A 26847-nucleotide genomic window follows, 5' to 3' on the forward strand; every position below is an offset into this window, starting at 1 on the left:
TTTTGTTTTAAAAGTGCATGGCATATTTCACCACTGTTGAAACAGCCTTGGGTCAGAAATTCACTGTGGAATATTCTACCAAGTGACAAGCACCAGAAAGGATCGAAGGGCCTGTACTGTGCTGTGCTGTTCTATGTTCTATGCTTTTATTAATTGTGGAACTGTCTCCACCATGAAAGCGGAAAATTGAAACAAGGCCAAATCTTAAAATCTACGAAAGAAGGAAACATTTCAGTTCAAAGCTTCATACATTAAAACTTCAGAATCACTGAACAACCTCACTTATTTAATGACAAAAATAGACTGCTAACAGAAATTAAACATGTGACTATTTATTTGTTTCTCATTCAAGATAGATAGTAAACTCCAACTGCATGTGTAAGAGAATGATGTATTTATGTGAAGCTCACGTCAGTCCCACAGGAAACTAAAATTTAATTGATCTGTATTAAAAATGGAATGGAAATGTAAGTATAAATATATAGAGTTCCATCAATAAACCATTAGAAACTGCACATTGACTTACACATATGCATCTTTCCATTAAATCATTAGCTACATAAAATACATATTCTGTTAAGTTTGGAGTGCTTTTTGACTATCACCAGAGTCACATGAAGAAAAGTGCAGGTTGTATAGGTCAGCTAGCTTCTTCTAGCATCATCCTGAGGTAGGGCTAGAAAGAGATCACTGCAACATTGTTTGCTGCCAACTTTTGTACCATCACCTGGAAATTCCAGCTGTGGATCAGCATAACAACTGGTGAAATTACATAAACAAAAAAGAAGACCATGTGTTCATCTGCCGAGTTACAGCAGGAGATTGGGAGAATTTCATGAAATTTAGGTCCTTTTTTCATTACAAATGTTGAAATGGTTTGACAAATGCATGGGGATGAGATCTGCTTTCCCTTGGCATCACATCAATACAGATTGGAATAAAATTGTTCTACGACAAAATAAACCTCGCTATAGACAGGACATTTGCATTGCTACTTTGACTTCATTCAAGTAGCCATTAAAACAACACAGTGAAATTGTATTGTATCTATTAATAATGGTGTTTTGAAAGAGCTTTGCAGCTAATTGCAGTAAAGGTGAGGTTACCATGTCTTTAAGCTTGAGGAATAAAGATGTTTTACGTTAAGAAATGCGCGTGGTTTCTTAATCCACGTTATAAATCATAAATTTGTCATCTGGTGAACATGTGATTATAACGTATGCTCTGAAACTCACACACTCTTCAGTTGGCTGAGAGAGAAAGAATTGTAATGTGCCCTCACAAAGCCAAAGGCTTTGAAATTACACTATGAGATAAGAACTGCAAATTCAACTCTGTTGTTTTAGCAGACGCACTAACTCTTTACTGTAATTTGGCTAAACTTACAGAGACCAATTTCAGAGGACATTTTTGCACATTTTAGAATTGTTTATTTCTGTTAATATGCAGCATGATTTTAAGATATAAATGTTTTCAATCCAAAGTACTTAATCTCATTGTTTAGGATCAGGGGATAATTCAACTTGACAATAGTGAGATCCAAATAATTTCACTAAGGTAATAATGATCAGAAGCTGGCAGTTGTTCTAAATATCGTGGATTTTCTGTTGAGGGGCAAAGTTAATCCTGGAAGTAACTTTTACTTGCAATTTTCAAGCTTCTGTCTGGAACTCAGTAAATTCTGCTTCCACGAACCCTCTTGTCCATCACCAGAACTGTTCCCAAGATCTGATTGTGCATGAGCCTCGACAGTACTGTTGAAAGGCTATTAGACTGTGTTGAGCATCACAGTTGTCTGTTACTTAACTTCTGCCAGATGTAAATTGTCAGCAGGATGAGATATTGAGTAGGAATGACCAATTTCACCTATTCCTGAACAAGGAACAGTGAGGTCAATTGTAGAACCCCTTATTGCGTTCCCAGATGGGTTCAACTACACGAGTATGTACCAGGAAATATTGATTGGACATTCCTGATTTATATGGACCAGCTACTCACTACATAAAACCCACTGAGCCATCAGGGCAAACTCATTATCAAATTGGTTACAGTTGTGATGGATTTTCTTCCACAAATATGAATAAACTTTTAGTCTGTAGTAGCTGCTGTCAAATTTCTGATATATTTTAAATTTCACTATCAAATGCCTTTACAAAATATTCGAAAGACAAGTTGCAATTCATTGTTTTGATTTGTTTACTGTACTTTGTATTAATCATACAACTGAAAACATCTGAATAATAAATTACATTTTTAAGACATTCAGTCTATTCTGAACTTAGTTTGCAAATTCTATTTCCTTTTATCACAGAACAAAAGCAATACTGCCCTCTTTTGGTGAAAGTACATTCAATGCAGCATTGGGTTATACCTTCCATGACTTAGCAATGGATATGATTTCAGATTACCAGAATGAGAAAGAGTGTTTTTGAGGAAATAAACTACTTAATTGTGTGTTTTGGTAAGCTTATTTGAAAGAAGCACAACTAGAAAGCATACTGCACCTAGCAGATTTTTTTTCATGTGGCTTGGAAAGACAAGGCACCCAATCAAAAGCATTTTGGCTACTTTTTAATTCATCCCATAAGATGTGCAATCCTTGTTCCTGTTTTTTCAGCAAAGTCACCGCACAGTGAAGCAGGGTGTTACGGGAGGAAGTATTCCGGAAAATATCTGCAATAAAAAGAAAACCAGAATCAATTTCCTGCCTCACTTTAATGCCTACCTGCTTCTGAACAGTCTCTTGTGTATTAAATCAATTGATCGTTACAAGACAGGCAAAATCCCAAAGCCATCGTTAACATACACATTCAAACAGCTCTTTTCTTTAATCCTTCGTGTAACAATGAACACGCTCTGGATTAGCACAATGTACTTTATTGGTAAATTGGATTTAGGATGAAAACAACAGATTTTGACCAGTTAAACCTACTGTAAAACTGCAATGAGCACGCATATCTTCTAAATTATTCTTTCTCGTAGAGATGTACAGCATGGAAACAGACCCTTGGGTCCAACTTGTCCACACCGACCAGATATCCTCAATTAATCTAGTCCTATTTGCCAGTATTTGGCCAATATCCCGCTAAACCCTTCCTATTCATGTGCCATCCAGATGCCTTTTGAATGTTGTAATTGTACCAGCCTCCACCACTTCCTCTGGTAGTTCATTCCATACACTCACCACCCATTGCATGAAAAAGTTGCCACTTATGTCCCTTTTAAATCTTACCCCTCCCACCTTAATCTCACGCCCTTTCCCACCATGGGGAAAAGACCTTGGCTATTCATCCTATCCATGCCCCTCACGATTTAGTAAACCTCTATATAAGTTACCCCTCAGCCTCTAACGCTCCAAGGAAAATAGCCCCAGCCTATTCAGCCTCTCCCCGCAGCTCAAACCATCCAACCCTGGTAACATCCTTGTAAATCTTTTCTGAACCCTTTCAAGTTTCACAACATCTTTCCAGTAGCAGAGAGACCAGAATTGCATGCAGTATTCCAAAAGTGGCTGCAACATAGCCTCCCAACTCCTATACTCAATGTACTGACTAATAAAGGCAAGCATACCTAATGCCTTCTTCACTATTCTGTCTGCCTGGGACTCCACTTTCAAGGAACTATGAACCTGCATTCCAAGGGACATAGGAAATGGCCAACACTTATTTTGGAAAAGTTTAGCTTACTAAAGACATGACCATGATAGAGTGAGGAGAATGAAAGATGCCAGAGCTGGAAGCATATGTAATTATCAGAGGATTGCAGAGCTGGAAGCGGTGATAGAGATTGGATGTGTGATGCTGTGGAGTGATCTGGACACAATGATGAGGACTCTTAATTTGATGTGATGGTGTACTAGGAGCCATTCTAAATCTTTGACTACAGGTGCAATGGGTGAACAGGACTGGGTGCTAGATGCTGGCCAAGGAGTATTGTATAGCTTGAAGTTCATGGCAGGTGGAAGATGAAAGGCCAGCTGAGAATGTGTGCAATAGCTGAACAACAAAGATAACAGAAAATATTGAGGGTTTCAGCAGCAGACATATTAAGGCAGAAGCAGAGATGAGCAATATTTCAAAGACAGAATTAGGCACGTATGCCTAGACAAGTGTTGGTAATACAATATTGGCCCTCACTGCAATATGATGGCTCAGCAACCATGAAGTCAAGTTGCCATGGCACCTGGATGACTCACTCACACATACAACTGCCCTCTCTCATCCTAGTCACTGTTTAACCACTCTGCATGCATTGCACATGAATGAAGAAATGATTGCAAACGAAATATGGCTGGTGTTTGGAAATGCATGCATCATGATTTTGCTGCTGCAATGTCCGAGCATCCAGCAGATGTGAATGCTGTACTCCTGCACATCGACGTGCGATTGAACTTGGGCATAGCCCTAGCCATGTTTCAGATGCATTTCTTGTCTTGAAAATGGAAAGTGATGGCAGGGGAACATCTCACAATGGACAGTATCTGCACCAGGTTCCCCATGGTCACCAGGTACCCTACTTCCTACCCACAGCCTCCATGTTTCCTTTTACCTCTCTCTGCCCCAACAGCCCATTTTGACCCATTCATCCCAACCCAAAAAATATGGTTACTCACCACATTGAACTTTGGCTCCAACTGTCCTTCTTGTCTCCTGAGCCTTGATATTACACTTCTGCCCATAAGGCCCTCTGGTCCTGTTCCATGTACCCAACATACATCTTGAGCTTCCCCCATCACTATTCTTGGGCCCAGTTCCACAAATGCTTCGGCTTTCCCCCCATCATCCTTGACTCCCCAGCTCTTCTTTAAGTGATTCCCCCTGATGCCCCACATCCCTGCACCCTCCTCAACTCTAGATGAACCCACAGGACTGTATTTGTCCCAGACCTCTGGCCAACTTCTCCAAACAGCCTCAAGGTATGACTAAGCTGATCCCTGACCATTGTAGTGTAGCTCCCTGACTGATGATATGTGACTCCCTGCCTGCTGATGCTGCCCGTGCAGAATGGATCATTGCCCACACCCCATACTGGAGATCCCCCTGATGATGAACACACACACCTTGGCTAGGTGAAGGAGTAGCCCTCAATCAATTTCCAACGTGGCCATTTGGCAGAATAAACTTGCAATGTATTTGCTATGCAGGCAGCTGGCACATACTGTAGGTCGATGTCTCAATGTGCCATACAGCAAGATGTCCCTACCTACTGACAGATCCTACTGAGAAGCACCAGAGGCAGCCAGTCTATGGGTCTACACAAAAGGTAATATATTAATATTATGTCAATATAACATCAATATTTCAGCAAGGCACAGTGTGGCCTGGCAAGGCAGGGATGCAGTCACCATCCAGGTAGGTGCTACGTGCCTGAGCACTCAAAGAGCAAGCGAGCAGCCCTGAGGTGGAGCCTCGTGCAACCCATGAGCTGGGTACTTGTCCCTGAGTACGAAGTGTCTTTGCAACAGTCTGTCAATGCTGGTTGCCTGTGTGCCCTGCATTGATAGTCTGTGCTTCCCATGTGACATGCAAATGAATTGGTGAGGACTGGGGGTTGGCAAATGTCAGATACCCAGGCCCGTGGGTGAGGAGTGCATGCGGTGGAGCCATGCATTGTGCCCTAAGATACTGTTTGTCATTGAGTAACAGGGGGATCCTTGCAGTCAGTAGCGAGCTGAAGTCATTAGGTAACTGCCCTGACTTCCATATCGAGATTGTTCAATATCTAACTTGTTTGGCTCATTTGTTAAGATAGGAAGCTGAATATTAATGAGGTCATCTGTGGCAATAGAGAATCTATAATCCTCCTAAATTAGTAACTTTCCACTGCCTAGTGAGAAACATACCTCACTTTGTGGGTTTTTAATTTGATTAATGTTTTAAAAGAGGAGAAAATCACCTTGCTGCTCAGTATTTGCATAAAGATGCAATGACTTGCTCATGAGATTAAGATACACCTCACTGGACTTCCTGGCTGATTCTGCCACAAATCTCACTGTAACCTACACTGATCAGATCCCAATAAAATTCCATCCAGTAGTTCATTCTAAGGGATCATCCAATTAAGGTGGTGATGAAGTGGAGCTGAGGATTCACAAGTTTATGAAATTCCGCGCTTGGGGATGCTTAGATGCTGGGTTATTGAATGTATTCAAAGCTGAGATAAACAGAAACCCAAACCAAAAGGGAGTCAAGGATTTTTGGGAACAAACTGGAAGGTGGAGTTGAGGCCAGGATCATATCAGTCATAATCTTATGGGATGGTGTAGCAGGCTCAAGGGACTTCATGGCCTACTGCTATTCCTGTTATATTCTTATTGGTCAGAAGTCACACAGCCTTCACCAGAAGAAGGGGCAACGCTCCAAAAGCTTGTGTTTTCAAATAAACCTGTTGAACCATAACCTAGTGGGGTGTGACTTCTGACCTTATCCACCCCAGTCCAACACCGGCTCCTCCACATCATAATTTTATTGGGAATGTGTAGCCAGTTAACATGCATACATCCTTCATGGCAACTGGTGCTATTCAGTCATTCTGAGGTTACATTTTTCCTGACACTTTAAGCACTAATGAGTCAAAATAAGATTTGAATCTGAAACACCCAAGTTTAGCTCATGCGTCATGTAAGATACCACCTTGGTAAAGAACATATTTTTTAGGAACAATTGCCCAGACGATGTAAAGCACTCGTTGCCACTTGAATTGTGTGCTAGGACTCATGAAAGAGGCTGCATAGCATTTTGATCGATAGTGCTTGATCACTTCTAACAGCAACTAGCTAATTGGAAGTTTAGTGAGCAAGTCATTCAAGCTTTACTCAACAGGTATATCTCCCCTTATTGCCCATTTGCTGTTGAAGTCATCAACACTTCTGGTTACCTCCTCAAAAAAATTTGTTCACAGAATTAGAATTAGCTTTATTGTCACATGTACTCACATGGGTACAGTGAAAAGATTACAAGTCACCGGTTACAGCACCACCTTAGGTACCAAGGTACTTACGTACAGATATTTAAGTGCAAATTCTTACAGGAAAAGAATAGAAAAGTAAAGAAGTAAGAAGTTCAGCATCAAAATAGAAATAGAGAGTAATAAGAGTTCAGAATTTGTCAAACACAAACGTTCAGAGACACTTTGTTAAGATTTGACCAAAATGATATCAACATTGGACCAGGAATTCCCTGAGGAGTTCACCTCAGGGTTTGACCCAGTGATAGTGAAGGAACAATGATACAATTCCAAGTCAGGATATTGTGTGACTTGGAGATGAATTCATCAGTGGTGGTGTTCCCATTAATGGAGTCAATAGCTCCTCATTTATATCACCAGTCATATTCTCAAAACTTGAGCCATCAAAGGGGGACAAATGTAATTTTCTTTTTATTTTCACTGCCACTCCCTTCCATTATCACAGCAGCATCCTTATTGCAGTGAGAACATTTAGCATTGTACCAACATTGCGAAAGCCTCAGAATGTGTAACTCAATGTTTGTGGTGTTTTCCTATCCATCTTCAAATCTGTGTGAAAAACATTAAATGCACATCCCAACAACAGTTGACTGCTTCAGTTTCTATGGTTGGTGGAACTTACAAGACTGGAGACTATTACTTGTTGGATCTTGGCACATTTGTGTTAATTTACTGACTTTGCCTTCCAGTCAGAAGTTGTTTCTGGCAACAGCAGATGTTGTAAGTTCAGCTTCTTACTACAAATGATTTCTTTGACCAATTTCTTTGACCATCAATGTAAATGGTTGAAAAATCATGTATACTACTGAGCCAAGTTTCAAAAATGAGCCACTGGACTGAATCGCTCCCCATTGGTAGGGAATGGCCTGACGATCAGGCATAAGATATTCAGCAAGACATCATATTGTTGTGGGAAACAATTGAAATTCCAAGGTGATAAACCACATGGATAGGAATTTTCTCAGAGCTGCTCACTCCCTGCCAGTGTAACTCGTTGGCAAAGCACTGGAAATCCAATCATTGTTTGTAAATTTGATTTCTGCCTTACCTGTGTCTATGTTCTGACAGTGAAGTGAGAACAGATCTGAGGCAGTTCCTGAGACACATTTTCCTTCAGCCTAAGCTGGTTGTTTAATGTCTTCACCAACACCATACTTGTCTATGGTTTATTTGTTTTTTGGTGAGACAAGCCATTTGTGTACAGCACTCAAAAATATTTTACTGCCTTGCAAAAATAGCGATTTTTTTTCCTATTTGTAGTGCATGAAATATTCCTGGAAATCAGGGGAACACATATTACTGTCAACATAAACAAAATGTTGCCTCCTGTGGATGATAATGATTACATCAACAATTCTATATTTCTGCCTGAATTTTGTTATCTGTAATGTTAGAATTAGAATCAAGTTTATTGTCACGTGTATTCAAGTACAGGGATACAGGAATACAATGAAAAGTTTATAAATTATCATTTCCAATGCCATCTTAGGTGCAAAGGTACCTCGATACAAAATCTTAGGTACAAAGTAGAAAAATAAAGAAAAGTTAAAAGTTAAACATTACAGTCCTTCTTAATATAAAGTAAAAAAAATTACAGTCCTTTAGCCATTGGCATGCAGACGCTCCATGCTGGGCTTCCCCACACAAGCTTGCACTCTCCACCCCTTTGTCTGGTATCCATATATCCACTTTTTCCCATATTACTAAACATTGAGTTCTTTACCTTTAGGTTTTCCCTCCAAGATCAGCAGGGAGGCATATTTATTTGGGAACTTTTGGTTTAAGTAGCAAAGGAAATTGTGCATAAGTGGATGTCAGAAAAGAATTGGGTTGAGCTGTGTTTAATAGTTCACTGATAGTCACCACTCATGCTCGCACAAGAAATATGTTGTATACGTTATTCTTTTAATAGGGTGTAACTAAATTTAAACAATGTGGTATCATTACTAATTAATCACAATGAGAAATCTAAAATCAAAATATGCCTGACTCATTTGTACCATACATAAGTGATGCACGTCTGATACAGAATTAAGTGGTTTGTGACTCAGAGATACCTAAGATAAGTAACATGTGATTCAGTGAGGAACAGTGAATGACTGACTGAGAAAGTCAAATGACAATTGAATAACTGAAGAAATGCCAACATTGACTGTTGCCTGACTCAGCACTTCTGACATGAATGAGATATCCTAATATTTGAAAATGTAAAAGTGAACTACAAAATGTGTGCCTTATGGAGACAGCTGGATTGATATCTTGGTAGGGATTTGGAGGTCGGGGAAACGGGCATGATCCACTTGCCATATTTGAATTCCTTAATCATGCAGCATTAATAATAATACTTATGATAATATCTCTGTGTGACATGGTTCTTTAAACTTTGACAGGGATTAGCAATGTGTGGGACTAAATAAGTGAGACATAGAATATGGAATATGGTCCAAGTGAGCAGACTGAATACTTCATGAAAGATTATGGGTATTAATGAGAAGTGCACCATTTCCAAGTCAGGGTAGTGAGTTGTTTGGAATGGAACTTGTTTTGTTTGAGCTTCTTGAGTATACTTGGAGCTACTCCAAGCCACGCAAATGGAGAAAATTCCATCACACCCCTGACTTGTGTCTCATAAATGGTGGACAGGTTTTGGGGAGTCAGAAGGTGAGTTACTCACTGCTGAATTCTCTTGTTGTAGTTATAGGGATTTATACAGTTAGTCTGGTTCAGTTTCTGGGAATTGGTATCACCCAGGAAGTTGACAGCATGGGGTTCAGCAATGGTAATGTGTTATGTAAATGTAACTTGCTTTTATGAGAATTTACTGTTAAGGACTCCATGTGCCATGTGTGTACAATGATAAGAATTTCTTCTCTCAGACGGTAGTGAATCTGTGGATTTTTTTTTACCGCAGAGGACTGTCGAGGTTGAATCATTAAGTATGTTCAAGGTTGAGACAGACAGATTTTAATCATTAAGAGAATGAAGGGTTATGGATAAAGGGCTGGAAAGTAGAATTGAGGATTATCAGATTAGCCATGATCTCATTGAATGGCAGTGAAAATTATGGGTTGAATGGCCTACTTCTGCTCCTATGTCTTCTGATCTTAAGACATTGCCTGATAGTCTGCTGGGTTTTTTTTTTAAACTACACACATAAAAATCTGTAGGGTTGTTGTACTGTTTGCTTAATAAGTTAAAATGTGTTTTACTGCTTTGATTAAATGAATCCATGGAATTGAATTAATCCCTAATGAGCAATTAATTATTAGACTATTATCAGCTCAAACTTAATGTTGTCCAGGTTTTGCTGCATATGGACCTCGATTGCTTCAGTATCTGAGGAGTTGCAACAAGTGTTGAACATTGCACAATCATAATTGAGCATCTTTACTCTAAATTTATAATGATTGACAGAAGGACAATCATACAATGATGAAGCAGGTGAACAAGTTTGGGTCTAAGACATACCCTGAGGAACACCAGCAAAAATGTCACGGAACTGAAATGATTAACTTCAACAATCAGAACATCTTCATTTGTACTGGGTATAACTCTAACAAGCTAACTGTTTTCCTCTGATTCTCACTGACTGCAATTCTGTTAGGGCTTTTGCCATCATACTCTATCAAATGCTGCTTTGATACTAAGGGCAGTCACTTGGCCTTCATATTTGGAGTTGAGTTAAGCACTTTTGTCGACATTTTCACCAACTTGATAATGAAATCTGGGACTGACTGGCCTTGACAGAACCCAAATGACTGTCAGTGAGCAGTTTGCTGAGCGAGAGCCACTTGTTGGCACTATCAGTGATTCCTCACATCACTTTGCTGATGATGGACATTGGACTGATGAGGTCCACTTAATGATTGGCTTGGTAGGATTTGTCCTGCTTTTGCCAGCATATTGTCAGGGTCCACAGCTTTTGCAATGCTTAATGCTTTTAACTCTTTCTTGATATCATGTAGAATCAAAGTGATTAAAGATAGGCATCTATGATGTTGGGGCCCTTAGGAAGAGACCAAGATGGACCACTCAATCCACACTTCTGGTTGAAGCTGAATGCAAGTGTTTCAAACTTGTAGTTGGGCTGATGTGCTGGGCTCCCTCAACATTCAGGATGTGGAAGTTTTGGATTTCCTCTTCCTCTTAGTTGTTTCGTTATCCACCTCTATCCACAACTGGATGTGGCAGAACTGCAACACGAGGAATGTAAGGAAATGACCTTGAAACAGGCAGCCAGAGACAGAGCTAGATTCATTGGAGCTGTTTGAAATAGGTTCTTGCACTATCACAGAGTGAGCTGTTAGGTGAGACTCTGGAAAGGGGTTAAGATGTTTTCTCTTCTTAAATTTTAACATTGGATTGAAATTGGTGGTAAAGCTAAGAAAATGTAGAAAAACCAATGTAAATAAGTGAATAATTAATTAAAACTCAGTAAAGATGGCAGAACAGGTGATGAGTAAAATCTGCAGCTTGTGGGAGTTTTTTGGTACCATTGTGCCAGGACAAACATGTCTGCAGTTCAAGAAGATTAGACTCACAGTTTATGAACTATAGATATTGTGACGTAACAAGAAGGGAGAATGTTACCAGGGTACTTTGTACCTGCAGGCAGTCGCAATACTTAGGGTCTTCTAATTTAGTAAGTGGTCAGGGACATGGAGGTGTTACCACAAGTGACGCAGGTAAGAGGACATGGGTAAGGAGCGCACGAGTGTCAATCACTCCAGTTGTTCAATAGCTTTGAGGTTCTCTTAGCCTGTTTGGCTCAGAGCAAAATTTGCAGGTTGGACGAGCTAACTGAGCGTGTCACTTGGATAAAGAAGGCCATTCAAGTGAGCAATGGGAAATGTAATAGAAGAAGGGGATATACTAGGATTGACATCATTCTCTGCAACAAAGAGTTGGAGTCCAAGTGAATAAGCTGCATGTTTGGTGTCAGGCCTTGAGAAATCTGCTCAGGGCTTGAAAGGAACTTGTAGAGGGAGGAGATGTTTCCTGTGATCGTTATCCATGCAGATAGTAATGACACAGACAGAACTAGGAAAGAGTTCTGTGTAGGTAGTATGAGGAGCTAGGCACTAAATTAAGAAAAGCAGTTCAAAGATTATAATATTTAGATTGTTATCTGAGCAACATGCAAATTAGCATCGGGTACAAATGCTGGGAACTTGTAAGCTGAATTGTTTCAATGGTCTGCACCTGAATCATGTTGGAGCCAGTGGTCTTGTTAACCACATAACTAAATAACTTGAAAGGGCTTTGAATGTAACAGTGGTGGCCAGAGATTAAATGTGGAAATGCATGGTACATCAAATAGTAAAAACATGGAAAGAGCAGAAAATAGTAATGTGGGAATGAGAGCCAGAGAATGACAAGGAGGGACAGAGAGAAAGACTGAAAATAAACCAACAATCAAGATTTGAAATTATAAAGATAACAGAAAACACAAAACTAACGGCTGTGTATCTGAGTATGTGTCTGAGTAAACAAACTGATGGCACATATTGAAATAAATAAATATGATTTAATATCCATTACAGAAATATTGATATAGGATGTCAAGGATGTGGTGCTGAATATTGTGTGATATATGACATCTAAAAAGGATAGGAAGTTATGTTAATGTGTAGGGATAGCACTGGTAATCAACAATGGCATTTGTGTAAAGATAAGAGATTACCTTGTTCAGGAGCTGAGGATGTAGAATTGGTTTGAGTGTAGATGAGGAGTAGAAAGGGGAAAATGTCACTAAGTGCATGTCTACAGGCTCCATAATGGTAACCACAATGTGGAGCAATGTTTACAAGAAGAAATAAAAGGACAACAGTAATCATAGGTGACTTTAATCCACATTTACCAGATTGGCAACAGTAACCTGAATAAGGAGTTCACAGAATGCTTTGAAATTGATTCTTTGAGCAGCAAGTTTTGTACGGACATTTTCTTCATTATTCACTCCTGGGGTGTGGGTATTGCTGACTGGGCCAGCATTCTTTGCCCATCCCTAGTCACCCTTGAGAAAGCAGTGGTGAGCTTCCTTCTTGAGCCACTGCAGTCTATGTGCTGTAGATTGACTCACAAGTTGTAAAGGAGGGAATTCCAGGAGTTTGAACCAGCGACAGTGAAGGAAATGAGATATATTTCCAATTCAGGATGGGGAGTGTCTGTGGGGTGAACTAGCAGGAGATGGTATTGGCAGCTGTATAGGGTCCTGGTGAGGCCACACCTGGAATACTGTGTGCAGTTTTGGTCTCCTTACTTGAGAAGGGGTATACTAGCACTGGAGGGGGTGCAGAGGAGATTCACTCGGTTGATTCCAGAGTTGAAAGGGTTGGATTATGAGGAGAGACTGAGTAGACTGGGATTATACTCATTGGAATTCAGAAGAATGAGGGGAGATCTTATAGAAACATATAAGATTACAAAGGGAATAGATAAGGTGGAGGCAGGGAGGTTGTTTCCGCTATCAGGTGAAACTAGGACTAGGGGGCATAGCCTCAAAATAAAGGGAAGCAGATGGAGGACTGAGGTCAGGAGGAACTTCTTCACCCAAAGGGTTGTGAAACTGTGGAATTCCCTGCCCAGTGAAGCGGTTGAAGTTGCCTCGCTGAATGTGTTTAAGGCAAGGCTAGATAAATTTTTGAACAGTAAAGGAATTAAGGGTTTTGGTGAGTGGGCGGGTAAGTGGAGCTGAGTCTCAAAAAGATCAGCCATGATCTTATTAAATGGCGGGGCAGGCTCGAGGGACCAGATGGCCTACTCCTGCTCCTAGTTCTTATGTTCTTATGGTGTTCCCATTTATCTGCTGCCCTTGCCATTCTAGGTGGCAGTAGTCACGGGTTTGGAAAGTGCTATCTGAGGAGAATTGGCAAATTTCTACAGTTCATCTCATTGATGGTAGACATTGCTGTTACTGAGTTTCGATGGTAGAGGAAATGGATTTTGTGGATGTGGTGCCAATCAAGCAGACTGCAGAGGGTGTCAAACTTCTTAAGTTTTTTTGGAGTTGCACCCATTCAGGCAAGTGGTGTGTATTCCATCACATTCCTGACTTCTGCTTGTAGATGGTGGACAGAGTTTGGACAGTCAGGAGGTGAGTTACTCACTGCAGGATTCCTAGCCTCTGATCTGCTCTTGCAGCCATTCTATTTTTATGGATGATCTATTTCAGTTTCTGGCCAATGGTAAACCTCAGGATGTTGATAGTGGGGGACTCAACAATGGTAATACCATTGAATGTCAAGTAATGGTGATTAGATTGCCTCTTATTGGAGATTGTTTTTGCTTGGCACTGCTGTGGTGTGAACGTTACTTGTCACTTTTCAGCCCATACCTGGATATTGTTCAGATCTTGCTGAATTTGGACATGAACTGCTTCCATCTCCGAACAGTCATGAATGGTGCTGAACATTTACATCCAATTTGAAAGGGAGAAGATCGGGTCTATGTCTTTTAAACTAAACTAAAGGCAACCAAATGGTCCTGAAAGCTGAGTTAGCTGGAGTGAACTGGTAAATTAGGTTAGGGAATAAATCAATAGAGACACAATGACAGATGTTTAAGGTGATATTTTCGAAAACTCAGTATAAATATATTCCTACCATAAAGAAAAAGTTTTTAAAGGGAGGACTGTAATTAACTAAAGAAGTGAGGAAATCACAAACTTAAGGAGAAGGCACATAATTGTGAATAGATGAGTGGCTGTTCAGATATAGAATATCTGAATAGAATATAAAGAATGGCAGAGATTGACTTCAGAAGGAAGAATTTCAGTTATAAGAGAAAGCTAACTAGGAATGTGAAAACAGATAGTAAGAGTTTCTACATGTATTTAAAACTGAAAAGAGTAGGTAAAGTCACTGTTGATCCTCCAGAGAGTGAGAGTGAGGCGTTTATAGAAAATAATATGGAAATGGATGATGAAATGAACAAATATTTTGTTTCTGTGTTTACTATAAAATATACGAATTGCATTTCAGCCATAGATGTAAATCAGGCAATGGAAGGAATAGGGGATCTTAGCAAAATTAAAATCACAATTGAAGCAGTACAAAGCAATCTGTTGGAGCTGTGGGCTGATAAATCTCTGGGCCCAAAATGGACAAGAATCTAAAACGAGGTGGCTAATAAGCTAGTAGATGCATTGGTTATTTTGCAAAATTCATTTCATTCTGAAATGTCTCCATCAGATTTGGAAGTATTAAATATAACCATTATATTCAAGAAGGGAGGTGGGGAGGAAACACAAAACTACAGGCTAATTAGCCTATTGACATTCATGTGCAAGGTGCTAGAATCAATCATTAAAAAGACTGTAGCTGCACAATTAGAAAAACTCTAGGTAACTGGGAAGAGTCAACATTCATCAAATTTGTCAGCTTCTGTCAAAGGGAAATCATATTTTACTAATGTATTGGTGTTTTTTGAAGTTGTTCTAACATGCTCTGTGTATAAAAGTGAACCTGTAGATATACTATATTTGAATTTTGAGAAGATATTTGATAAGGGGCCATATCCAAAGGTTATTGTGAAAAATAAAAGCTCATGGTGTAGCGGGGTATCATATTAGGATGGATAGAAAATTCACTGGTTGGCAGCAAACAGATTTTTCTTTAATCTATTGTGGGATGTCAGTCTCACTGGCTGCGTCGGCATTTATTGCCCATCCCTAGTTGCTTTTGGGAAAGTGGTAGTGTGTTCCCTTCTTGAACCACTACACATATGTGCTGAAGGTGGTCCCATAATGCTATTAGGGAGGGAATTTCAGGATTTTGACACAGCAATAGTGAAGGAACGTTGGTATATTTCCAAGTCAGGATGGTGAGTGTCTTGAAGGAAACTTGCAAGTGGTGGTGTTTCCATGTATCTCCTGCCCTTGTCCTTCTAGATGGAAGTGGACGTTGGTTTGGAAGGTGCTATCTAAGGATATTTGGCAAATTTCTGCAGTGCATCTTGTAGATAGTACACACTGCTGCTACTGAGCATCAGTGAAGGGAGTAGTGTCAATCATGCAGGCTGCTTTGCCCCTAATGGTGTCAAGATTCTTGAGTGGTGTTGGAGCTGCATTCATCCAAGCAAGTGGGGAATATTCAATCACGCTCCCGACTGTGCATTCTAGATAGTGGACAGGCTTTGGGGAGTCAGAAGGTGAGTTACTGCCCACAGTATTCCTAGCCTCTGACCTGCTCTTGTAGTCACTGTGTTTAAATGGCTAGTCCAACTGAGTTTCTGGTTAATGGTAACCCCAGGATGTCGATAGTGGGGGATTCAGTGATGGAAAAACCATTGAATGCCAAGGGGTGGTGGTTGGATGATCATTGCCTGGCATTTGTGTAGAGCCAGTGTTACTCACCATTTGTCAGCTCGAGCCTGGATACTGTCCACATCTTGTTTCATTTGAACATGGACTTCTTCTGAGTCTGTGTCTGAGGCGTCGTGAGTGGTGCTGAACACTGTGCAATCATCAGTGAAAATCCACACTTCTGACCTTATGATGGAGGGAAAGTTATTGTTGTAGTAGCTGAAGATGGGTTGGGCCTAGGACACTACCCTAAGGAACTCCTGCAGAGATGTCCTGGAGCTGAGATGACTGACCTCCAACAGGCACAACCAGCTTCCTATGTGTCAGGTATGACTCCAACCAGCAGAAAATGTTCCCCCGATTCTCTTTGATTCAAGTTTTGCCAGGGGTCCTCAAAGCCAGATGCGGCCTTAGATAGTAAGTATTAATGGGTCAAAGTGCATTTGTCTCATTAGCAAGATGTGATGAGTGGAGTTTCACAGGTGTCTGTGCTGGTGTCCTAACTTTGAGTGATTTAAAGGGATTGCCATTTTAGGATGGAGATGAAGAGAATCATTTTTTTCAAAAAGGTGGTGTGACTTTGGCATGGACTGTATCCTCAATGTGAAGGTGGGAATCATCTCCGCAAGGACTGTGCACTAGTTATTCCTACCTATCTATACTCTCAAGGATAAATACTTGTGAAATATGTAGATTGGTGAAAGTGATGCCAAATAGGTCTTTCCTTCACCATCAGCTGCAGACCCATTCTAACAGCTGTGTCCTTTAGGATTTGGCTAGCTCAGACAGTAGAGGTACTACTGAGTCACTGTTGGTTGTGGACATTGACATCCTGTACCCAGAGAATATCCTGTGCCCTTGCCAACTTCAGTAGTTCTTCCACTTGATGCTCAACATAGAGGAGTATTGATTCATTAGCTGAGGAAGTAATCAGCAGGGGATTCCCTTGCTTATGATTGCTCTGGTGCCATGAGATGCCATGATCTGGTTTCAATGTTACAGACTGCCAAGTCAACCCTCCCAACTGTGTACCTCAGTGCCTCCATCTCTTGTGGGACTATCCAGTAGTGAGTCAGGATTTACCTAGGATGGTGATGGTGGTATTTCAGATATTGAGTGTAAGTTTGAACATGTGATTATGACTACATCGTCCAGTAACCTGGCTCAATAACACGAAAAGTGAATTCAAATTTGATCAGGACAGTTTGAGAGCTTATATCCAGTTCATTTTCCACCAAAAAAATGAAAAGCTAACACTTTATTAGTGATCATGAATTTGTTGTATTGTTACAAACAACTAACTAATTAATTAATGTCCTTTATGGAAGCAAAATTGATTTTATTAATTAGTCTAGCCAAATTCAATCCCATAGTAACATGGTTGACCCTTGTTTTCCATCCAAAATGGCAAAGGAAAGTACTCAATTGTATCAAATAAAAACAGAAAGTGGTGGTAAAGGCTTAGCAGGTCTGGCAGTATCCATAAAAAAGAGAAACAGAGTTAATATTTCAAGTCCAACAACATTTATTCACTAGCACATTAGAAATCTTAAGGTTGGTTAAAAGCTAGTTTACAAAGTACAAAGAACAAAGAACAAAGAAAATTACAGCACAGGAACAGGCCCTTCGGCCCTCCAAGCCTGCGCTGATTTAGGGGCATTGTTGTAGAGATGGTTGAAGAGAGTTGCCAGAGGGTGTCAGTGAGGTTAGATGTAAACAAAAACAATTGCATTTATTAGGAAAAGAAATACAAGGATTTTAAGAGGGAGAAATAGGAGGAGGTTTGGGAGGAAAGACTGAAAAAGGCAATATGGGAATCTGTGGGTTTAATGAATGGAAAGGATAACGAGATAGAGGAAAGGATGGGAAGAATGAAAGAGAGGAGCAAATGATGATTACGGCGGAGATAGTACAAGGCTGAGGGATAGAAATAAAAAGGGATTTGGGATAGAGCAAAGGACTGGAGAAGGATAAGAAGTCAGGAGCAAGGAAGAGAACAAGAGAAATAGGAGAGGAGAGGGAAAGAGGATATACAATGCAAACTAAAAACAGAACTGAGAAAAATGAATTTAATGAAGCTGGGTGATTCATTAATTTAAAACAGCTTTTCAGAGAATGCTTAGAAATGGCACCAAGTAGATAAAGAACACTGATGCTGAGGAGGTAAGTTAATTAAATAAATTGAGAAGAAATTGATACAAGTAACTAAATAAAGGTCAATCGTTTGGTAGTACAAAACTTGAGTATTACTGTAAAAGTTTTTCATCTGACACTCATCAGGATAATTTGTAAGAATATTAGTTCATAGGGGAAACTAATATTTATTCTGCATGAAAGGAGAGTGCTGATTGGGTTGGTAAGTGAAATCTGACTTGTAGTGTGGCTACTATGGAGAATGTACTCATTACATGTTGATTAGCATAGCAACCAATCAGCACTCTCTTCTCATGCAATACAAATGTTGGCTGTCCTCCTGAGCTGGTATTCTTGTGAATTGTCCTGATAAATACAAGACAAAAAGCTTTCACAAAAAAGTCTTTTTTCAGAAATACTTCAATAACCATTATTTACCATTGCCATCACTAGAGAAGTAGTATTAGACAAACCAATGGGACTAAAGGCAGAAAGTCCCCTGGTCCTGAGAACTTGCATCATAGGATCCTAAAATAATTAGTTTCAAAGATATTGGATGCAATGATTATACTTTTCCAAAAATCCTTAGATTCTGGAGAAGTTCTGGATCATTGGGCAACTGCCAATGTGAACATCTTTTCAAAAAGTGAAGGAGGCAAAAAGGTAACTACAGCGTAATTAGCCTATACCTATTGTTGGAAATATGTTGGAATCAATTATTAAGGAAGTACTAGCAGCACATTTGGAAAATTGGAATCTAATCAGAGTTAGCAATGTTTCAGGAAAGGAAAATCATTTCTGATTAATTTATCAGAGTTTTTTGAGGAATTCTCAACCAGAGTGGAACCAGTAGATGTGCTGTACATGGACTTCCAGAAGGCATTCAACAAGGTAGCTCATATTGAAAAAGTCACAAGGTAAGAGCCCATGGTGTTGGATATAGAGTATTGGCATGGATAGAGAATTGGCTAATGGGCAGGAAGCAATGAAGGGGATAAAGTTTTTCACATTGGCAACTTGTAACAGGTGGAGTTTCACAGGGATCAGTGCTGAGACTGGAACTAATTACAACATTTATCATTTGGATGAAGGTAGCAAATATACTGCAGCCAAGTTTCCACAAAAATAGGTGGAAAGGCAAGTTGCACAAGGGATACAAACAGACACAGAGAGATACTGATATGTTAAGTAAGTGGGCAGAAAGTTGGCAAATGGAGTATAATTTAGGAAAGTGTGAAATTGTTCAATTTGGAAGGGAGAACAACAGAACAGAGCATTATTTAAATGGAGAAAAAACTGCCGGAAGTTTCAACCCAAAGGGACTTAAGGATATTTTTGCACAAAATAGAGAAAGCTAGCAACAGGTGAAGTAGATAATCAGGAAGACTAATGGAATGTTAGCCCTTATTTCAAGGGGGTTGGAGTGTAAGAATAAGGAAATCTTACTGCAACTGTACAAGGTAATCATGAGACCGTAATTGGAATATCGTGAGTGGTTTTGGTCCTTTTATTTAGGGAAACATATCTTTTCATTGAAGGCTGTTCAGAGAACGTTCACGAGGATAAGTAGGGATTTAAAGACTAGGGGGTATACTTTGAAGGTGAGAGGAGAAAGATGTTTAAAAAAACTGAGGAGCAATTGTTTTACACAGAGAGTGGTTCCTGTGTGGTATGAATTTCCAGGGGAAGTGGTGGATGTGGGTACAGTTACAACATTTAAAAGACATTTAGATAAGTATATGAAAAAAGAAATGTTTGGAGGAATATGGCCGAGAGCAGGTAGGTGGGACTGGTGTAGTTTGGGATTATGGTCAGCATGGATTGGTTGGACGAATGGATCTGTTTCCGAACGGTATGACTTTATGACTCAATGGGAAGCCATTGTAAACAATTCTCAGGATGTAACAGGATAAGCACAAATGAACACAGGCAAGCAGGGTGTGACATGCCAGAAGCTGATGCAGAGGTTTTGCAGCAAAATTTTATGTTCAAGCAGATAAGTCAAGGAGGATGAGGAAGGACAGTTCACCTTATTAAATCAACTGGGATACAACTTATGACTTCAACAAGACTTGCTTCAGTAATATGATGGAATGAATGTTTAATTCAAACAATAAGTTTTGGGATTTGGGGAACCAATTGCATAAGCCAATTTCAGGCTCTGAAGTATTGCACTCATCCTCAATAGATGAAATCTGAACTTATGCCAGGAAATTTTGGCCCATTTTGTGAAATGCGCTATTTTACCTGTCTGATATAGGAATAAAAATATTGGGCCAGATTCTGTAGTAAAGATAATGGTTTGGCTATCAACCCATACTGCAATTAAAGAGTAATTTGGAAAGCAGCTCCTGGTGAGCACCCATATGGAGTTAAACGTGGAAACCAGTAAAATGCTGATCCAATTTTCCATGCTGCTGCCGAGAATCTGTTAAATGGGTATAGCACTAAGGAACTCAACATTGAAATAAATGGAGGGTATAAATCTGCTGTCCTGCTCACTAGATACACACTAAACATCCCATAAATGTCACCAATGCCCATTATAGCACAAGTCAATTTTTAGTGGTGTGGTATGTGGTAACTGAAGAAAATACATTCTCTGGGACTGAAAATTTATTTGAGGAGTAACGTTCTTTCATATTTTAATTTTTGTTGGTGATAGTTTATAAAAATAAATACCTTGGTTTTGCATTTTATTTCTCTTGCTGTTTATTTCTCTTGCTTAATATCATCTCTCTTCATGCTCATTTTCCTTCCTGTAGATAAGTTGTGTACTGAATTAACTGTTCTAACTTGTGCTTCTGTTTCAGATTTTGAGATTCATTAAAAAAAATCAATCTAATTGGTTAAGGAGATACTCAATTATTTTCCTTGTTCACACAAGTCCCAAAATCCCTGGAGAGGGTATCATGGTAATTGGATTTGAAATCTTTGCAATTTCTAATCCAAAAGTTTACAGAATGTCTATAGGTGAGTACAAGTGAGTATAGAAGTGGGGAGGTCATATTGCGGCTATACAGGACATTGGTTAGCCCACTTTTGGAATAATGCATTCAATTCTGGTCTCCCTGCTACAGGAAAGATGTTATGAAACTTGAAAGGGTTCTGAAAAGATTTACAAGAATGTTGCCAGGTGGGTTTGAGCTATAGGGAGAGGCTGAATAGGTTGGTGCTATTTTCCCCAGAGCGCCGGAGGCTGAGGAGTGACCTTATAGAGGTTTATAAAATCATGAGGAGTATGAATAAGGCGAATAGCCAGGTCTTTTCCTCACAGTAGGAGAGTTCAAAACTAGACAGCATAGCGTTAAGGCGGGAGGGGAAAGATTTAAAATGGACCGAAGGGACAACATTTTCAAGCGGAGGTTGGTGTGTATAGAATGAGCTGCCAGAGGTAATGGTGGAGTTGGGTACAATTACAACATTTAAAAGTCATCTGGGTGGGTATTTGAATAGGAAGAGTTTAGAGGGAAATGGGTCAAATGCTGGCAAATAGGACTAGGTCAGTTTAGGATATCTGGTCGGGGTGGACAATTTGAACCAAGGTGCCTGTTTCCATGCTGTACATCTCTATGACTCTGACAAGTGTAATGAATGGCTAGTGGCATTTGTTTCACTACTAAAAGCATTGATACAAAAAAGACATATTCTGAATATTTTAACCTTTTTTTGTTTGTGCATAAGCCAGAATGCTACACAGCATATCAGAAAAATATATACTAAAAGCGTATTATAAACATCATCTCTGGTCTTTTCAGTTACTAACTTCTATGGGTGGAACCATTTTTATTATTTCAGCTCAATGCATGTTATATTATAAACAAAATTAAACACAGAGAGTGGCTATTACTCCATTTCACAATCAAAAACCGTTGCCACAGCCAAATTCTCCATTCAGAATGCTGATTTAATCCAATGTATAAATGTCCAGGACATGTCAAAACTGACAACCGTTCAGTCTGACGAGCAGATCTGCCTTAGGCTAAAGAAACAAAAGTACTAAGTTATTCTGAGTAACTTGCAGAAAGAATTAACTGCCAGAAACTTGGCAGGGAAGTACTCACCAGTAAAACATGTACGTTGTACCTGCTAGCAGTTCGGTTTATAAACGTAGTAAAAACATACAGGGATTATGCATACGTGCAGATTTGCACACAACCCTTGTGTGTACAAATAGCAAACCTGCAATATGCTACTTGTTAATTCTTCAGTCGCACTGAAACCAACAAACCATTGGGCTAAAGTTTAATGGAGCTTTCTGACCACTATCCCAAATTCTGTTTGCACCACATTTCAGATCATGGCTATGATTATATGGCACATATTTTACCCAATCCCTCTTCCCCATCAGCAATACTATTGTGCTACAGCAAGGAAGGATCTAAGGTAGAACATGAACAGACAGCAAACTGAAACTTTGATCAGTCTTCACGGGTTTCTCAGCCTTGCCTCTAACACAGATTATTCCATATCAACTGAAATAGGAGATATACACCACGATAAAAAGCTTCACTTAAAACTAGGTTGATTCCATATTTTATCATGAACTTTGGCAAGGGATTCAGGAGTTTGGGGGGGTGAAGGCAGGAAGAGGGGGAAGACAGATCTTCTCCAACCACCTTGAGAACAAAATAATTGCATTATTTTCTTTGGCACACAGCAGACCATTTTTCACCACTGAAAGAGGTGTGGCAGCATGAAAATGTTTATTCTCACTCAGTCTGACTTTCATCTCGATGTCACTTTTAAGTGATTGTCTCTGCCAATTTTCCAGCAACAATACTGAACGATTGTGCTTCAGAATTAGCCATGTACCTAGCTGAGCTATTCCGATGTAGCTACAACATTGCTAACTGCCCAGCAATACCGTCAGGGTTAGAGTTAGAAAAATTGCCTAGGTATGTCCACTACACAAAAAACTAGGACAAATCGACCCTGACCAAATGACGTCCTGTCAGTCTATGCTCAATAAGCAGCAAAGCAATGGAAGGTGTTATTAACAGTGCACTTGTTAAGCAATAATATGCTCACTAACGGACAGTTTGGATTCAACCATGGCTCCTCAGCTCTGAGACTCATTACTGCTTGGTCCATACGCGGATGAAAGAGTTGAACTCCAGAAATGAGTTGAGAGTGATTGCCTGTGACATAAAGGCCACATTTGACCCGGTGTGGGATCAAGGAGCCCTAGCAAATTTTATGTCAATGGGAATCTCTTGACTGGTTGGGGTCATAACTGGCACAAAGGAAGTTGGTTATTGTCATTGGGAGTCAATCATCTCAGTCTCAGCACAGCTCTGCAGTTCTCAGGGCAGTGTCCTAGGGTCAACCATCTTCAGCTGCTTCTGTCCATCATAAGCTCAGTACTGAGAATGTTTGCTGATGATTGCACAATGTTCAGCATCATTCATGACTTCTCAGATACTGAAGCAATCTGTGCCCATACTCAATAAGAGGTAGATAAAAACAAAATTTGCTGGAAAAGCTCAACAGGTCTGTGAAGAGAAATCAGAGTGAATGTTTCAGGTCCGGTGACCCTTCTTCAGGATTGATGGTAGCTAGGAAAATGTCATGTGGGAAGGGGGTCAGGAGTAAATGATAGGTGGGGATAGAACCCAAAGAAAGAGAGAAGAACTATTGGACAGGCAAAGGAGTGGATAATGATCTGATTAGGAGGGTGAATAGTTGTTAATGGAGACTGTTAGTGGCTAACAATAGGTAGTGTGTAATGGCAGACTATGTGATAACAAGGCTTGGTGTGTGGGGTAAGTGGCTAGGACATGGGAGAGTTCAGGCCCTAAAATGATTGAACTCGATATTGAGTCTGGAGCACTGCAGGGTCCCCAAGTGGAAAATGAGGTGTTGTTCTTCCAATTTGTGCTGAATTTCGCTGGAACACTACAGCAAGCCTGGGACAGAGATGTTGGCCAGGGAACAGGGTGGTGTGTTAAAGTGGCAAACAACTGGAAGCTCTGGGTCTTTTTTGTGGGTGGAACATAGATGTTCTGTGAAGCGGTTACCCAATCTAGGCTTTGTTTCCCCAATGTAGAGGAGATCACATTGTGAGCAGTGAGTGCAGTAGACTAGATTGTGAGAAGTGCAAGTAAAGTGCTGCTTTACCTGGAAGGTATGTTTGGGACCTTGGATACTGGGGAGGGAGGAGGTAAATGGGCAGGTGTTACACCTTCGCCGGTTGCAGGGGAAAGTACCGTCGAGCTCGGGGTTGGTTGGTGTTGGGTGTGAAGGGAGAATGGACCAGGGTGTCCTGGAGGGAACAGTCCCTGCGGAAGGTGGACAAGGAAGGGGAGGGGAATGTGTGTCTGGTGGTAGAATCTCGCTGGAGGTGGCAGAAATGGTGATTGATGATCTTCTGGATGTCGATGCTGATGGGATGGTAGGTAAGGACAAGGGGGACCCTGTTGCTGTTGCGGCAGGGAAGAGAGGGGTTGAGGGCAGAAGTGTGGGAGATGGGTCGGACCCAGTTTTGGGCCCTGTCAACATCGGTTCTGGGGAATCCTTGGTAGAGGAAGAAAGTGGACATTTTGGGACACTCTCTTGTGGAAGTTGGCCTCATTTGAACATATACAATGGTGACGAAGGAACTGGGAGAATGGAATGGAGTATTTACAGGAAGCAAGTTGTGAGGATGTATAGTCCAGGTAGCTGTGGGAGTCAGTGAGTTTTTAGTGTATATTAGTGACTGTTAGCCACTATCAGTCTCCATTAACACCTAGTCACCCTTCTAACCAGATCGTTATCCACTCCTTTGTCTGTCCAACTGTTCTTCTCTCTCTCTTTGAACTCTATCCCCACATATCGTTTACTCCTCACCTCCTCCTCCCGCCTTATCCTCTGCATTCAACTTATATTTTCCAAGCTACCATCAGTTCTGAGGAAGGGTCACCAGACCCAAAACGTTTACTCTGATTTCTCTTCACAAACGCGGCCAGACCTGCTAAATTTTTCCAGTAACTTTTGTTTTTGTTTCTGATTTACAGCGTCTGCAGTTCTTTCAGTTTTTATTAAGAGGTAGACAATGTTTGTACTGTACAAGTACCAAGCAATGACTATCTCTAACAAGAGAGAATCTAACTCTCTCGTTACCATGCTCAATGGCGTTATCATCGCTGAATCTCCCACTATCACAGGCTAAGGGCTACCTGTGACTCAAGGTCAAGTGTCTCAAAGCCACATGGACAGCTATGAGAGTAGCTAAGAGTACAAAGTAAGGTGGCAAGTAAGTGAAAGGGTCATGTGCCAGATGAGTGGGGAGAGGGTGGAATGTCTGTGAGGAGTATAGGAGCCAGGTGGGTGGTAAGGGACTAGGATGCCACATTGGTAGGGTGGCACATGATGAGAGATTGCAGTGGTAGGTGAGTAGAGTGACATGTGAGTGGGTGAGGTTTTGAGGTGGATTCCAATTAGTGAGGGGGAGATGGGCAGAATGGATCTAGAGGCAGAGAGTTAGGTTGAGTCAAGTCAGTTCTTCGGGGTGTCAGTGGGAGTGTTGTTGGATCTTTAAGCAATCCTGGAAATTGAAAGTTGGTTTGGGGAAGTATGTCGGGGGAGGGCATGGTTGTGTTTGTGGTGGTTATTTGCCCTTAGGGGTTTGCTGGGTGGGGGTTGGGTGCCACAGATTGGTCTAGTTCACCTGGAGTGTCATGATTTGGGTCAGAAGAGGAAGGGAGTGGGTGTCTATGTGGGATGAAGTGGGTGGTCGGGGAAAGAATTGGATTTTGGATCATGGATGTGTCAGATCTGTGGGTGAGGAGGTGGCCAGAGGTAGGTCAGGGAAAGGTGTCACTTTATTAGTTAGCCAGCGGTTAGAATACATTTTTATTGTTCTAACATTTTCTGGCTAACTATTAAGTTAAGAAAGTCAGATCGCTCTGAAGTCTCCAATTTCAATTTAAAAGTTGCAGACTTCCACGGAGGTTTCCAGACACCAGTTAAACGGTCATTGGAATTTTCTTCGTGCCTTGCAATTCCTATGCAGTAAACTGCAGGGTCTTGTTTCACAACTTCAGTCTATACTTCAGCAACAACTGTCTTCCTATCGGAAAAACTGGGCCAATAGATTTCCAAGCACCTTCTTTCTAATGTTGGGGATTGTTGAAAGGTCCTGCCTCTGTTGATTTTTGTGTTGTTTTGGGAGGATTTTGAAATCTTCTGCAGTGAAGGAAGGCTAACACAATATACTGTTCAATGCCTCTGTCAATTCCTTGTTATCGCAGACTTATCCTCCTGAGGACTAACACTAGGTTTAGTTACTCTTTTCCTATTCATATATTTATGGAAACTCTTACTATTTTTTAAAAATACTATTAGATTGTTTCCTGCCATCCTCACTTCTTTTTTTAAGCCATTGTTTACTGGTTCTTAACATCTGTCCAATCTTTTGATATACAACTGTTTACAATTTAGTAGTGTTGTAGTGCTTTGAT

General features: G+C 40.4%; 1 protein-coding gene across 1 annotated transcript in view; it reads right to left on the minus strand.

Annotated features, from left to right (window-relative positions):
• Positions 1 to 416: 416 nt before the first annotated feature.
• Positions 417 to 26847, minus strand: part of LOC109935506 (NEDD4 family-interacting protein 1-like) — a 144770-nt gene continuing 118339 nt past the window's right edge. Inside the window, exon 4 of the mRNA XM_048602403.1 lies at positions 417 to 2673. Within this exon, the coding sequence (XP_048458360.1) occupies positions 2646 to 2673 (28 nt within the window). The 3' untranslated portion in view covers positions 417 to 2645. The remainder of the gene's footprint in view (positions 2674 to 26847) is intronic.

Source organism: Rhincodon typus, chromosome 1 (genome assembly GCF_021869965.1).
Source record: "Rhincodon typus isolate 14 chromosome 1, sRhiTyp1.1, whole genome shotgun sequence".
NCBI classification, from domain to species: Eukaryota; Metazoa; Chordata; class Chondrichthyes; order Orectolobiformes; family Rhincodontidae; genus Rhincodon; species Rhincodon typus.